This window comes from Cupressus sempervirens, chromosome 3 (assembly GCF_028749045.1).
Source record: "Cupressus sempervirens isolate cs-2001-9-10 chromosome 3, ASM2874904v1, whole genome shotgun sequence".
NCBI classification, from domain to species: Eukaryota; Viridiplantae; Streptophyta; class Pinopsida; order Cupressales; family Cupressaceae; genus Cupressus; species Cupressus sempervirens.
This window is the reverse complement of record NC_143120.1, coordinates 781,490,485-781,506,914: the sequence shown is the minus strand read 5'-3', so window position 1 is coordinate 781,506,914 and position 16,430 is coordinate 781,490,485. Positions and strand designations below refer to the sequence as shown.

At 38.7% G+C, this 16,430-nt stretch overlaps 1 protein-coding gene across 2 annotated transcripts in view; it reads right to left on the bottom strand.

The window, feature by feature from the left end:
* The window catches only part of LOC149569115 (DNA-directed RNA polymerases IV and V subunit 2-like), a 119,326-nt gene extending 103,138 nt beyond the window's left edge, over positions 1-16,188 (bottom strand). Inside the window, exons 1-3 of one of the 2 annotated variants that reach the window (XM_089821902.1) lie at positions 15,418-15,804; positions 14,273-14,397; positions 11,827-12,749 (exon numbers count right to left, since the gene is read on the bottom strand). In XM_089821902.1, the coding sequence (XP_089678028.1) occupies positions 11,827-12,618 (792 nt within the window). In that variant the 5' untranslated portion in view covers positions 12,619-12,749; positions 14,273-14,397; positions 15,418-15,804. Of the gene's footprint in view, positions 1-11,826; positions 12,750-14,272; positions 14,398-15,417 lie in introns of both variants that reach the window. The other variant, XM_089821901.1, reaches the window with a different exon arrangement.
* Between the last annotated feature and the right edge of the window lie 242 nt (positions 16,189-16,430).

Below are 16,430 nucleotides of genomic sequence, written 5' to 3'. Positions count from 1 at the left end.
CATCCACATAATATAATATTGGACGGGAATCCTAGTCATCACCAATAATCGCTGAAAAAGATATAGCTACAATTGAACCATGTGCACTCATGCCAACTGTATCAACAATAGGTGTAGCCACATCAAAATATGTGGACACAGGAACAATACTAATTGCCACAACAAAAAATTGAACTGAATTTGTTGTTGATGAAAACTCATAATGTAAAAATTGTGAGTTAAAAAATTAATTCTACATTGTATTTTATTTTTTATCATTTTTTTTCTTTTATTTTCCTAGTTTTGTTCACACTTACTTGAAGTTAAGATAATGTTTAACAATATTTGCATTTACCTAAGACCTTGGTAGTTCTCCTATAAGTGTGGAGAGAAGCCTACAATGGGCTACATATAAGGGCAACATATATGAGGGGGTGGATAGGGCCAAGGAGGCCATTAGATCCATCTATTAGGTAGTTAAAGGTAAGTATTGTCCCATTTAGGAGACCATTGATAAGAGATGAAACCTATAGCTTTATGTACCCCTCCATGCAGCTGCTTATTTCCTCAATTTGACATTTCAATACCACCTTGATTTCAAGGTGGATAAAGAGGTTCTCAATGAACTCTACTCAGTGATAGATACGATGTTGCCCGATAGTACCAAACATATAGTCCTCAAGATTGAGGCCTCTACTCATGCACAAGGAGAGATCTTTTCTCATCAAATATGAAAATATATTCAGACCACATTATAACCAAGTAAAAATATGTTCAAGGGCATAGTTTAAGATTAAAAATGTAATAATATTTCCTTTTTGTGTTATTATTCAATGTTGAAAATTGAAACTTACAATTGGAAATGAGATTGATTTTTTTCCTCTCTCATCTCAAATATATGGTAGCAAATGTTTGGTGTCAAAGAACCACATTTTTAAACGATTGTCATTCACATATTGAGCCAACCATACAATGCTTTAGGTTGCAAGCGCAATTGGAACATGTATGAGAAGATACATTCCAATGTAATGTTCCGTTGTCGTCGAAGACAAGACCTCACTGAATTTCAATGGAAGAGTGTGGTACGGATCAAGTATGACAACTGGGATGTCCATACACAACAAGAATATTGATGTAGATGGGTCGTACGGTGTCAATGGGTTAACCGTATGGTGTCTCTGTAGTGGCCATACAAAGGTGAGGAGGGTGTACAGTGACAGGGCTGAGATAGTACGATGGAGGGAAGTGGAAGGTGCAGTGCTTGTACGGTATCAAGGCCATACAGTGGAGGCAGGGGGAATAGCCGTACAGAATGGTCGTACGATGTGGGAGCAACTGTGGGAGTTGGTCGTACGGAGGCATATGAAGTCGTAAGGTATTTGATGTAAACAATACAGTGATGATTGGAGGCCAATGTGCCCGTACGATGGTACAGGAGGGTGTACAGAGGTAGGGATGATGCAAGGGATTCGACAATGCCACTCAGAATGCAAAATAATATATATTAAACACGAATAGTTTGCAAAAGCCAGAGTATAAAAGATACACACTTGTTACCAGATAGTATTTCCATATATAGATAACGCTTCGATTCGAGCCAAGCAATACAAAGACAGAATAGGGTGAGGGATGAATCCCACTGAAACCGCACGAGCCAAATAGGGAGGATCTTTCACTTCAGAAATGGTGAATTCCAGAGAATCCCAACTAGAATTCGCAGTGCAAAGAAATAATCCAAATAAATTGCATACCTAAAGACTACCTACAAGTCGTGCTTAAATACCCGTCGGGAAAACTTTCTGAAGGTGTACAAAGATAGCCAACAGTGACACAAACTACGGAAACAAAAATAAAAATGGGTCCGAGATATATTAAATCAATTGGCCCATTAACAATAGTTTGATACATAATTTATTTTATAACGGGAACATTATAGTCCTCCCATCCCAAATTTTGCTTATCCTCAAGAAAATGCAATGCCGAGTGCTAGAGAATGTGCTCGCCCTCCCACGTCGCGTCGTCTAATGGCAAGTGTTTCCAACGCACCAAATATTCCTTCACCGTACGGCTCTGCAAAGTCTTCTCACGTATTTCGATGATTTCGGCTAGTTCCAATATGAGCTTTCCTTCTTCATTAAGTGGTGGAAGGTCTGTAGCTACCATGACATTCTGCCCTACGGCCTTCTTCAGTCATGAAACATGAAAAACGTTATGAATACGACTTCCCTCTGGAAGTTCTAGCTCGTACGCGACTTCACCAACACGAGGAACTACACGATAGGGGCCATAAAATCGTGGCTTCAATTTGTCTTTTCCCTTTTCCTTTAATGAGGATTGTCGATATGGCTGGAGCTTGAGATAGACCAAGTCCCCTACTTCGAAACTCCTCTCCAGTCTATGTTTGTTGGCGTACATCATCTTTTGATTTTGTGCCTGTTGTAAGTTTCCTTCAAGCATCTTAGTATGTCCTTAACCTCCTGAAGCCAGTCTCTCGCCCTTGGTGCGCGACTGCCACCCAAAACTGTGTCAATGAAGGAAAGAAATTCATACCTGTACAGAGCTTTGAATGGTGTCGTTTCGATGGACATGTGGTACATAGTATTGTAGCAATATTCCCTTAGATGTATCCATTTGACCCATGCTCGTTGTTGTGCCGAAGGGTAGTTCCGAAGGTAACCTTCGAGCCACTTGTTCACAATCTCCGTTTGTTCGTCTATCTGTGGGTGGTAACTAGTACTTGGTGACAATTCTATTTCTGCCATCCGAAACAGTTTTGTCTAGAAGATACTCATGAATCACCCATCCCGATCCCTGACAACGTTACGAGGTAACCCGTGCAGACGAAAGATTTCTCTAGAAAACAGATCGGCAATTTGTGCGGCTTGAAAATCTGAGGGGATGGCAAAAAAATGTGCGTACTTTGTCAATCTGTCAACCACCACGAAAATACAAACCTTTCCGTTCACCTTGGGAAGCCCCGTTATGAAATCCATCAAGATACTTTCCCACTTATGTTTTGGAATTGGTAAAGGTTGCAGTAACCCGACAGGTAGAGTATGTTTGGATTTGTTCTGCTAGTAGACCGCACACTCTCTTACATACTGCAACACGTCCCCTTTAAGTCCTTTCCATGAAAACCTCTCCCAGAGACTTCTATAAGTTTTGAGGAAACCTGAGTGTCCTGCCAAGGGTGAGTCATGTACTTCCTACAAGATTTTCTGCTTCAATTTGGATTTCGGCACCAAAAATATCCAATTCTTATAGTAGATGATGTCACCCACCACTCTGTACCGATCATCCAAGGTGTTGCCATCCATTAGCTCACAAGCAAATGTGTTTTTGGAGTATTCTACCAATAGATGTGCCTTCCAATCAGCTGAAATCTGGTTTAGTGAGCAAATGGCGGGTTTCCTGGACAAGGCATCTGCAACCACATTGTTCTTCCCTTTACATATTCGATGTCAAAATCAAAAACCTGAACCTTGCTTACCCATTTTTGTTGCCTCTCGTTCAAGTCCCGTTGCTCTAGAAAATATCTCAAACTATTGTGATCCGTACGAACGACAAACTTGGCACCTATCAAATATTGTCGGAACTTGGTTAGTGCATGTACAATGGCCAACATCCCTTTGTCCTAGATGGAATATAGGCATTTTATCTGCGTAAGCTTCCTACTCTCATAAGCTATGGGGTGTCTATCTTGCATCAGTACCGTGCCAATGTCTCCTCCGAGCGCATCGCACTCCAAAATGAACGATCGAGTGAAATCAGGTAATGCAAAGTACGGGACAAGTGCTCATTGCCTCTTTCAACTTATCAAAAGTGAGTTGTGCCTTTTCATTCCACTTGAAAGACCCCTTCCTTGTCAGATCCGTTAAGGGTGCGCTGAGCTAAGGGAATCCTTTAACGAACCTCTAGTAATAACTACACAATTTGAAAAATCCTCGCAAATCCGTTAGTGATTTTGGGGGAGGCCAATCAAGGATAGCCTGAATCTTCTCCTGATGAACTTGAACTCCGTATTTACTAACAACATGCCCCAGGTACAATATTTCTGTCATACCGAATTCACACTTGGATTGCTTGGCGAACAAAGACTACTCCTCCATGATCCTTAAGACTTCATTCAGATGCTTCATGTGCTCCTCCCATGTCCTGCTATAGATAAGATCATCAAAAAAAACCAATAAGTAACACAAATGTTTGTTGAAGATGTGATTCATGCATGATTGGAATGTAGTAGGTGCATTTGTCAATCCGAACGGCATGACAAAAAACTCATAATGCCCGTAGTGACAATGGAAGGCCGTCTTTTCTACGTCTTCCTCCCTCATGCGGCTCTGATGGTCTCCAGAATGGAGATCTATTTTCGAAAAAAAGACTGCACCATGCACCAGCAACTCATCTATCCTTAGAATGGGATATCTATTCTTTATTTTTTTGGTTCAACGTACAGTAGTCCACACACATGCGCATCGTCCCATCCTTCTTGACCAAAACTACTGATGATGCGAAGGGGCTAGAACTAGGACGGATCCATCCTTTCTCCAACAGTTCCTGAATAGTTCTTTTGATCTCATCTTTGAATTTTTTGGGATGACAGTAGGGCGTGGTTATGACTGGCTTGGCTCCAGCTTCCAGCTCAATAGTATGTTCAAACCCTCGATGAGGCGGTATACTAGGAGGAATATCAATGAAAACTTTATCATGTTTACTCAAAATATCCTAGAGATCATCATCCTGGGGAGGTGTTTGTTGCCTTTTTATAGGTTCCGCCAAGATAAAACAATGTGCAGCCCACGCAACGTCATCACGTTGAAAAATTGCCTCCATCCGACGTGCAAAAACTTCCTTCAGAACTTCATTTGTCATTCCGCGGAGAACCTTCTTTCCATCCAAAACAAAAGTGAAGTCCATCTATTTGAAACTCTGAGTGTATTCATCAAGTGTCTCCATCCACTGTATGCCTAGAATAACCTCCATGTCATCAAGGTCCACTATGAAGAAATCCTCAGTCACCGTGTGATTCGCCATTGTGATACTTAGCTAAGGAACAATAGCTAAGGAACAAGGTGTGCGCAGGGCAGAAGAGTCCCTCCGGCAACCTTAACCTGAAATCCTGCGTATGTCTTCGTAGGTAGACCTCTTCGCTTCACCAGAGATGAGTTTATGAAATTTTGAGTGTCTCCGCTATCCAGCATCACCATAAAACCCTTTGTCCTTGAAGGGTTCCCCGTACAAGAAAAATTGTGCACCTCGGGCTACCGGCTAGGGCAATAGTTCCTCCGCGCCGTACCAAAGCTACAATTCTTTTCATACAATTCAAACTAACCATGTTGGTGTCGTCGTGATGTTAGTTGTCTTCGGCAGGTATTTCTTCCTAATCGTCCTCATCATCGAACATGAACTCAATGTAATGGATCTTCCCTTTTATGAGGCATCTATGGCCCGATTCCCAAAGTTCCTTGCAATTGAAACATAGTTTCTTCCTTCGAAGCTCCTATCTGGTAGCTTCGTCCAACGACGGCTTCTTGGGCCAAGGTTTATTATCTCTGTCCCTCGAAAACATCAGCGTTTTGGAATGTGAGTAACTTCATGAGGATGATGTTGATGATGATGCCATACTCCGTGCCTTCTTAATGGCCTTCGACAAAGTGGTAGGATTGAACCCCTTTACCCAACCTTTCAGTGGTTCTATCAGTCCGTCCATGAAGAGCACTACCCGTCTTCTTTCGGAAATGTCCATGGCCAAAACAAAGTTTCTAAAATTTCGCAATGTACTGGTTAACCTATCCAGTTTATCTCAGCTGTGCCAAATCTTTGAAATTGAGTTCCAGATCTTTACCATCAAATCAATCTATCAATCTCTCAGAGAATTCCACATAAGTATTTATTTGATCATGCCCCAATGTGATGGTGTCATGATGCCACCATTCATGTGCAACTCCCTCCAAGTGCAGCTCCACAAATTTAATTGCTTCTTCTTCAAGCATGGGATTAAGCTGGACATATCGGCCTTCATTACCCATGCTTGCACAGATATGGATCCGGATCCGTCAAGTGGAGACAAAGTTACTTTACTCAACTTTCTTCTTAAATCATCGTTAAAATATCCTCGATTTCCACTTCTCGAATATCTCATTCTTAGATCCGCATAATCTTTGTAGGATATATCTTCCTCAAAATTCACATTCTTCCAGTCTTCTCTCAATTGTTCTTGCATCTCTTCAAAGGTTGGTTGTTTCCCTCCATGTGGTGCCTCCGTCCGTGGGGAAAAGACGACATGGAAGGTTGAGAGCGTGCTAGATGAGGGTTTGATTTACTCGACACTGAGTCCGCATAGTGACCATTTTGTTCTCCGAATATTTTATTGTCTGCCAACTTCTTGAGAGACTCTTCCATGAGTCGCTAAGTATCAATGATCTCTGCCTGATTCCTGGCAAGTTCACTCAGTAGTACCACGAGTTCGGCAGCTGTTGGTTCCGATTCGGTAGCCATTCTATCAACGGAATGTGTCCTCTTCCGAATATAAACTTTCATTCACTGTCCACAAGCTAGCAGGATCAAAGCTTTGATACCACTGTAATGTTTCGTTGCCGTCAAAGACAAGACCTCATTGAATTTCAGTGGGAGGGTGTGGTAAGGATCAAGTATGACGACTGGGATGTCCGTACACAACAAGAATATTGCTACAGATGGGTTGTACGGTGTCAATGGGTTGGCCGTACGATGTCTCTGTAGTGGCCATAAGGAGGTGAGGTGTACGGTGATAGAGCTAAGACAGTAGTGGAGGAAAGTGGAAGGTGCAGTGACCGTACGATATCAAGGTCGTACGGTGGAGGCAGGGGGAATGGCTATACGAAATGGTCGTATAGTGTGGAAGCAACCGTGGGAGTTGGTTGTACGGAGGTATATGAAGTTGTACGGTATTTGATGTAAACCATACAATGATGATTGGAGGCCAATGTGCCCGTAAGATGGTACAGGAGGGTGTACGGAGGTAGGGGTGATGCAAGGGATTTGACAATGCCACTTAGAATGCAGAATAACATATATTAAACACGAATAGTTTGCAGAAGCCAAAGTATAAAAGATACACACTTGTTACTAGATAATATTTCCATATACAGATAATGCTCTGACCGTACGATATCAAGGTCGTACGGTGGAGGCAAGGGGAATGACCATACGAAATGGTCGTATAGTGTGGAAGCAACCGTGGGAGTTGGTTGTACGGAGGTATATGAAGCCGTACAGTATTTGATGTAAACCATACAATGTGATTGGAGGCAAATGTGCCCATACAATGGTACAAGAGGGTGTAAGGAGGTAGGGGTGATGCAAGGGATTTGACGATGCCACTCAGAATGCAGAATAACATATATTAAACACGAATAGTTTGCAGAAGCCAGAGTATAAAAGATACACACTTGTTACTAGATAGTTACTAGATAGTATTTCCATATACAGATAACGCTCTGATTTGCCAGAGCCGAGCCAAGTAGTACAAAGACGGAATAGGGTGTGGGATGAATTCCATCGAAACTGCACGAGCCAAATAGGGAAAATCTTTCACTTCCGAAATGGCGAATTATAGAGAATCCCAACTGGAATTTGCAATACAAAGAAATAATCCAAATAAATTGCATACCTAAAGACTACCTACAAGTCGTGCTTAAATACCCGTCGGAAAAACTTTCCGAGGGTGTACAAAGATAGCCAACGGCAACACAAACTACGGACACAAAAATAAAAATGGGTCTGAGATATATTACATCAATCGGCCCACTAACAATAGTTTGATACAGTATTTATTTTATAATAGGAACACTACATCCAAGAGGCACAATAGACAACCTACAGAGAGGTTGAATGATCTAATCTACATTCATTACAACATTCATCTCAGGCACATATAGGTTTTTGGAAATGACTCCCCCTCAATCACATAGAGTAGATCGATCCAAAATCACAGTGGATCATTGAGGCTAGAGATAGTCTTTAGTCATGGAGACCTTGATTAGGTTGACCAAGCAAATAAAGAGGTTGAATCTATAGCCATGGTAGAGGTAGATAGAGCACAAGTAGACACAGACACAATTGATGTTTGTCAGAAAGGATTTCTTTTAAGATGATCTGGGATCTTAATAGTAATCACAAAAATGAGTTTGACAATGAGAATGTGACAAAAAGACAACTCGATGTTTGCAGTGAGTAGCACCTTGGAGTTCTTGTGAAGGATTTGAGTAATCCCTTCAATGATTTCATAAAGTCTCTAAGATTTTTTGATGTAAAGATGAGAATCCATTTCAACATATTGATGAGGAATCCCTTACAAGTGACATTATTAAATCATTGATCAAGTTCTTAAGGTAAATGAACAAGTAGGAGTTGTAATTAACTAGATTAGTATGTCATGGTCCCATTGGTCAAGTGTTCATTGACATAATTCAACCGTGTGGGTGTTTCATTCAACTCTTTTCTAGTAAGCACTATTGTTAGCAGATGAAGAAGTCCTTATTCAATGAAAGTGATAGTGGATCTAGTAAGCACTCTCCAAGGCCAATATTTGTTGAAACAACATATTTATCAAAGCCATTGGTTGCACATTTGGAATTGATCTTATAGGTTTTAATGACAAGGCAATCAAGTGGTGCAAACGTTGGTATACATATTTATCATAATCACCAATATATGTGTGTGTGTGTGTATTCCATAGTCACAAGGAGATGGGGATACTTGGATAGGAGACCGGAGTGCTTGGCTATACCATTTTTCTAGTATAATTTAATAATTTCTAGAAAATATCATGACATAGAACCTTGAAAATAAGAAGAGTATATCAATCATACATGAACAATAAATAGTGAAGGCAAAATCTCTTTAGACCATTACAATAAATAAGAGTATATCAGTCATACAAGAACAATTAATATTAAAGACAATTTGTCTTTAGTTCATTACAAAAATAAGGAGGGTATATCATTAATCAAAAGTATACAATATAAGTAGATCCGATCACTATTACTTTGACGGATTTTTGTATCATCCAAAATATCAACATACAACATTATGCCGATTTATTTTATTTATTTTCCTTCCTTACTTTCTTTTTGACATGTTTTGCTCTAAGTTTTTTGGAAGAGATGTCAAATTTTGGTTGTGTGACTTCGGAGATAGACGCTATAGCCATGGTAGAGGTGGATAGAGCACAAGTAGACACAGACACAATTGATGTTTGTGAGAGGATTTTTTTTAGATGATCTGGGATCTTAATAGTATTCACAAAAATGAGTTTGACAATGAGAATGTGACAAAAAGATGACTCCGATGTTTGCAATGAGTAGCACCTTGGAGTTCTTGTGAAGGATTTGAGTAATCCCTTCATTGATTTCATAGTCTCTAAGATTTTTTGATGTAAAGATGAGAATCCATTTCAACATATTGATAAGGAATCCCTTACAAGTGACATTATTAAATCATTAATCAGGTTCTTAAGGCAAAGGAATAAGCAAAAATTGTAATTAACTATATTAGTGGTCCCATTGGTCAAGTGTTCATTGACATATTTCAACCATGTGGGTGCTTCATTCAACTCTTTTCTAGTAAGCACTATTCTTGGCAATTGAAGAAGTCCTCCTTATTCAATAAAAGTGATAGTGGAGCTACTAAGCACTCTCCAAGGCCAATATTTGTTGAAACAACATATTTATCAAAGCCATTGGTTGCACATTTGGAATTGATCTTATAGGTTTTAACAAAAAGGCAATCAAGTGGTGCAAACGTCGTTATACATATTTATCATAGTCACCAATATATATGTGTGTATACCATAGTCACAAGGAAATGGGGATACTTGGATAGGAGACTAGAGTGCTTGGGGATACCATTTTTCTAGTATAATTTATTAATTTCTAGAACATATCACGACATAGAACTTTGAAAATAAGAAAAGTAAATTAATCATACAAGAACAATAAATAGTAAAGGCAATATCTCTTTAGACTATTACAATAAATAAGAGTATATCAGTCATACAAGAACAGTTAATAGTAAAGACGATTTCTCTTTAGTCCATTAAAAAAATGAGGGTATATCAGTAATCAAAAGTCTACATTATGAGTAGATCCGATCGCTATTACTTTGCACGGAACTTTGTATCATCCAAAACATCAACATACAACATTATGCAGGTTTATTTTATTCATTTTCCTTCTTTACTTTCTTTTTGACATGTTTTGCTCTAAGTTTTCTGACAAGAGATGTCAAATTCTGGTTGGCAGCCAAAAGAACCTTGTGTGTTGGGACATTCCCAAGCTCGTCTCTTGTACTAAAGACATGTCTCAGGGGGTGGGGAACATGTCTCCAGGTTATTGAGATATTTGTTATTATCTAGGTTAAAATTTGAAATTTAATATATGTGTGTGTGAGAGAGAGAGAGAGTTTGAATGCTTATTATGGTAGTACATTTAGGGTATTCAAAAAGTTAATTAAAGTTTTATAATTATTTCTCTCATTGATGTTCCAGTGATGTATGTTAAAATGATGTGACCATGGATGGATTGTAGTGGAACTTTTCAAAAAACAATATGTTTTAGTCAATTTATTTCTAAAGATTCTATCATATTATTGTCATTGACCATTGAGCTAGAGGTAATGTTACAAAAATAACTTTAAGAAGTTCGAAAATTCTAAGCACATGGTTTTTCATTTGCTTTGAGGGAAAACTAAAACAATCTGGGGGAACTGGTTTGAAACCTAAGCGAGGCATCCTCAGTTTTACATTAGTATTCTGCCATAGTTTTTCTCAAATAGAGCAGATACGAGAATTAAATAGAGTTCCCTAAAGTGGTTACAATTTGCAAATGCGTGAGGTGCAGCTTCATTCCAGAGAGTTTGGAGTGCATGTACACCATCTCATGCAATATGTTTGATAGGTAAGTTGAGCCACCTAGGCAATTCTGAAATATACATGTTATGCAGGAATATGTCAGTGATCCAGCAGCATGCTTCTCACAATTAAATCAGAACAGGTTAATAGATGATTTAGACATCAGTTATGCTGCTAGCAGTTATATTTCAGTTGAGTGGAATAAATTAGTAATTCATCAGCTAAACAACCAATAATATTAGGTCAGTCATCACTTCTATACAAATTAAGGATGAGTAAAAACAAAACTGACTTCTCATGTGGTGCAAGGAATCTTAGGTCATTTGAAGAATATCATTATTTGACAGGAAGTAGAGGCCTCTAAGCCTCAAATAAAATGTGTGTTTCAAGCCAAGATATTACTTAACAGTTTACGCAGAGACTCTTCGTGTCAATCCCAACACCCATACTGCTCTTAGCCTGGGCTTGCGCTGGCATCTGTAGCTTCTCAGGAAAGGATGATGGCATTTTATCTGCTAGTGCTACCATCAAAATGCTGTTTTGAATCTCAATGCACTTCTATTTAATTCAGAAATTATTTTTAATAGAGTAAGAAATCGAAATTGACAAAATTGTATCTGGAGATCTTTCAATAAATAAATACGGTTTTTCAGGCTACTATTAAAGTTTTACTCTCTATCCCCCTGCCTTTGGTCCGCAATCTGTCCCTCTCCGCACATGCACTCACCCAAACAAAACTAGACCATATAAAAAGCCCCACCTAAAAATGTGTGCTCTGGCTCTGTCTTTGTCCCTCCTCTTTACCCGACGCACATACAGAGGCACACCAGTACACACTAATAAGAAAATACCATATATAAAACCAACAAAAACATGTGTGCCATCAGAAATTCTATTTCCGGGAAGCCTACTAAAGGGTTTCCAAACATCATAAAAATTCAATAGCAATTATTTACCTTTGTTGTAATGTCTGCATAAATGGGAGATGAATATGTCATGTTGCGTAGCCGAGCCTCAGCAGGTTTCAGTGCCAACTTCTTTCCATCCTTGGATTTATAGGAAGGCTTCTCCACAGTGACCTTACCAATTTTTACAGATGCCCAATAGTGTACCGCATCTGATGATGATCTCATTTTTGTATAATCTGGTTCTACATCAAACATACCAAGATCATCAAACACCTTTTGCAAACCCTGACTCATAAAATGGTTGAATGAATTCAGTTGATGGCTAATCAGTCCCCACTCATCAAAGAATGCTTTGGAAGCATCCCTGCATAAGGTTCGTAGCTCTTTATCAGACAATTCGCTTTCAAATTCATTGAATAAATCTTGTTCCTCTTCACTGCTATCTGTTTCTTCTGCAACTGGTGCCACATCTATGTTGTTTCCTAGTTCTTGTACTTGCTCCACAATGTCTATATCCATGCTATTGCCACACTTCTCTATTTCTTTTAGGATATCTCCCAGATCCCAATTGTCTGGATCTGTATTATCCTCTCGATAGAGAACATCTTCCTCAATTGCACCAGCCTCTGTTATACCCGTCATGTCCATCTTTGTTGCAGTGTCTTCTATTTGCTCAGATAAATTTTGGACACCATCACTCCTACCACTGCAGTCAACTGATTCATCTGATATATCTACAACATCAACATCCCTCCTTTTGGCGCCGACTTCAGTTTCTATTTCGTTGTTCATCTCGTGCACGTTCCTCTTCCTGCCTTCAGCTTCTCCTGCATTATTCATTTTGTTTGTGCTCTTCCACTGAAAAAATATATCATGCACCGCAAAGCATTCAATGGAAGTCTAGAGAAAGTTATTGCATTCAGGAGAGAAAATTTCCAGTTGCCATATCAATATCAGCTGAAAACACTGAACTGCATAAGTAAAGCAAATCGGTTATCAACAAATAAATTCTTTGATGCAAAAATTCAGAAGAAATAAGATACACGAATTAACAAAAAATATTATCAAAGATGTTTGTGTGCCTATTCCCATGCAAAGCAAAAGCATTTAAAATAATTCCAACTACGTCATACAGAATAATTTTCAAGCCAACCTTTGTAAAGACTATTAGATTGCCCGTTACTACTAAGCATATTGATTTAACTGTTCAGTAATCCACACCCACATCGCCAACTAGCAAGGTTATCACGGCATTATTTACCCTCAAATAAGTACTGAACAATTCTATAAAATTTAGATCATAATTTTAATAATAGTATTTAGTTCGCTTCCTCGAGAGAATTGTTAGCAGACCTCTAGTGATAAACAAAAAAATCATCTAACACCGCCATTATAAATGTTTCTTAGGTTACATGGATACGGTGATAGACGGTTTAGAGATGATACCCAATGAGACACCCAAACACTTGGGTTGGCATGCAGGAAATGAGATTGTAGGAATAATCATATATTATATACGATTCAGTGAATTTAAAATCTTTTAGATGTGAAATATTTAAAAACAATCTACATGTAAGCTATAAAACTATTTTGTTGGGGTTAAAACGCTGTATATGATGTTCGACTTTTCGTCTTTGCCTTCTCCTTTGCATTTTCTGCAGCTGATTTCCAATCTGATTTTTAGCATGCGATGGGCAAGTTGAATGCACTGCACAGGTCGGAGATATTAACAGTTTGGTCTTACATTTGACATTTGTATTTACAGAATCTTACATTGAAGGAACTTATATCAAAGTAAATTTTTCTGAGCTATGTAAAATATTTAAAAACAATCTACTAGTAAGCCATAAAAAAATTATTTTGTTGGGGGTTAAAGCGCTATATATAATGTTCGACTTTTCGTCTTTGCCTTTTCAATTTGCATATTCTGCAGCTGATTTCCAATCTGATTTTTAGCATGCGATGGGCAAGTTGAACGCACTGCACAGGTCGGAGAAATTAACAGTTTGGTCTTGCATTTGACATTTGTGTTAACAGAATCTTACATCGAAGGAACTTATATCAAAGTAAATTTTTGTGAGTTTTTTTAAGTTACCTTATATCAAACTAAACTTTTATGAGTTAATTAAAATAACTAAGCCATCATCTGACATAAATAATTTTAACTAGTACCAGAACTTGCAGCCCTTGCACCCATTAAAAGTCTGGCCCAAAAGATCGGTACTTCATTTACCAGTTGGAAATTTTATTTGTTCTGCAGCTCTATCACATTTTTTACGTGGGAAAAGCCTGCTGAATGAAAATAGAACCATTGCAGCTTGTGTGTGATTCCACACTAAATGTAAACCTGAACTCCACAAAACTAGCAAGATACTGAGAAAAATTAAATAGGAAAACTATGGAAAAGAATTAGTCAATTCCCTATTGCTACCAAAAGAAAGTTAGCTATAATCCGACAGCTTATACGGACAGCTTAACAGCATTGAGTGCGTACCTTCATGGTAAAACCCATATATCACAAATCTAGCTTTGAATTCCTTTAATAGTTCCCCCGCTCTCTCTTTCTGTCTCGCCTTCTCCCTCCCTCCCCCCTAAACTGGTTTCCTTGTTGTATATTGACTGAACATAGATTTTTGGCACAAAAGAAAACAAGTTATGGATCGACTTCTTCAATTTCATTTCCTCATAAAGCAAACAATTAACACTGTCACAAATTTAAGCTGGGCACTGAATGATGTGTCACGGAGAGCAGGGTAGCTTTGTGTGTGGGAGAGAGATGCATAGAAACCTTCAAACAAGACGAGCCACAAGTAAAGGTAAATTTCATCAGACTTTTCAGTCCAGATCGAACATTTGGTTCCACTGATTAACAAAATTGAGAAACTGGCTAATTTGTTTCATGAATTATAATAAGGAGCTATATTTCGAGAAAAAACAGAAAAAGATCAATACCCATGATCTAGGCTTTCTTCCTCTTTAGTGCTTAGGATTTTCTGCTCTTTTGAAAACAATAATGGTGGTTATGGAGCCCAAACCCATCTCCAAGAAAATTGCCTTGGTAGACAAAAATGCTATCAACTCCCTCCCCCTGTTCTCACCGTCCACATAAAAAGAAAGTTTCTGAAAAAACGTACTTAGCAGATGGAATCTGGCTACATGACGTTAGGTTCGACTGACCACTTCCCTTCTACTCCTACTTCATTACTAACAGTACCCTCGAAGATTAACTTTTTTGTCACGGAAACCCCAGTGTGTCATGACGTTTCCAACAAACACCATTAAAAGAAAAGCTTGCAAGAGAAAACCTTCCCAGTCAGTACATAACAGAGTACTGAAAACAGAGAATTAACATCCAAGAAACTCGCGGATGCCCAAACTAAACTAAATTTCGCAGCGAAAATTTGAAATTAGATGCTAAAATTCAAAATAACATCACATTCTTCCCTATCCCCTTTACGTCGCAGCTTCCTTAGTAAACCAAACTAAAAAACGACAATGCGAGCGTCTTTATAAGTATTCAGTTAAAGGAAAAAGCACATTGCCATAAAACAGGAAAGAAACAAAAGCATTACCAGAAAACATGCTGGGAAAATGCAGGAAAAACGATCTGAAGGAATGAACTACTTTTTCTCAGCTTACCAAGAATTTAACATAGCTCGAGACTGGTGAAAGGCACAGGGAAGGAATGGTGCGCGTGTTCAATTTTCTCTTCGCCACCTCAGCTGGGCTGCACTTAAACGCGCATTCAGTCTTCTCGGGGGTAACGTTTAAATGCATTGGACAATTCTGGCGGTTGCCGGTAAATATCTGCTTTCTGGGTTTAATACAAGCTCCATTTCTAGAATTGCCCAAAACCTTCAAATTCCTAACCAGATATTTCGTCCAGGACGGTCTACATGCACCCCAAGCTCCCTGGAATGCCCTCCAAAAGTCCTGGACTGAATCTGCACCTTGCACGTTCCAAAATTTGACCTTCTTTCATATTTGTATCAATTCCGCAGCCTCGCACTGGAAAATCGACACGACAATTTCATAAATTTAAATTATACGGATTTTATTTTCACAGTCAAGAAATGCCCTTTTATCCCCGTAGAATTTATTTAGCCTAAAGCTAAGTTTTGCACAGACTTTGAAATAGTGAAATGTCACTCGTGCCACCAGTACGGGTCCTGTGCTAATCCACTTTTGCAATCATAGTTATTGGGAATTTCAATATGATAAGTTGTAAAAAATGTAAAGCTATAATCTTGAAAGAGTATTTTTCTTCTGAAAATTTTCCCCCATATTTATTATCTTGAGACTGTATGTGGACGTGTAACATATTAATGGTAGCTATTTGAATGAAACCCTTTTGACACATTCCCTTCTTTTTCAATAACAATAACGGTAATGATACAGTAGCTTGCCTACGAAGATATTGCGTGTATGTGTCTCAATTTATCAGAAAAATGTGCTCTATACCTGGACGTTACGTTTGAGTTTTACAGTTAATTTTTACGTGGTACGAGCGGAAAGGAATCCGCAGAAGGTGGTAGCACTACATTAGTTACTGCGAGGGTTTACCTCGGGTTTGCTTGGAGATTAATTGTCTGAGAAATACATTTAATTTGGTGGGGTAAAGATCAATCTAATCTTTCACCTTTTAATTATTT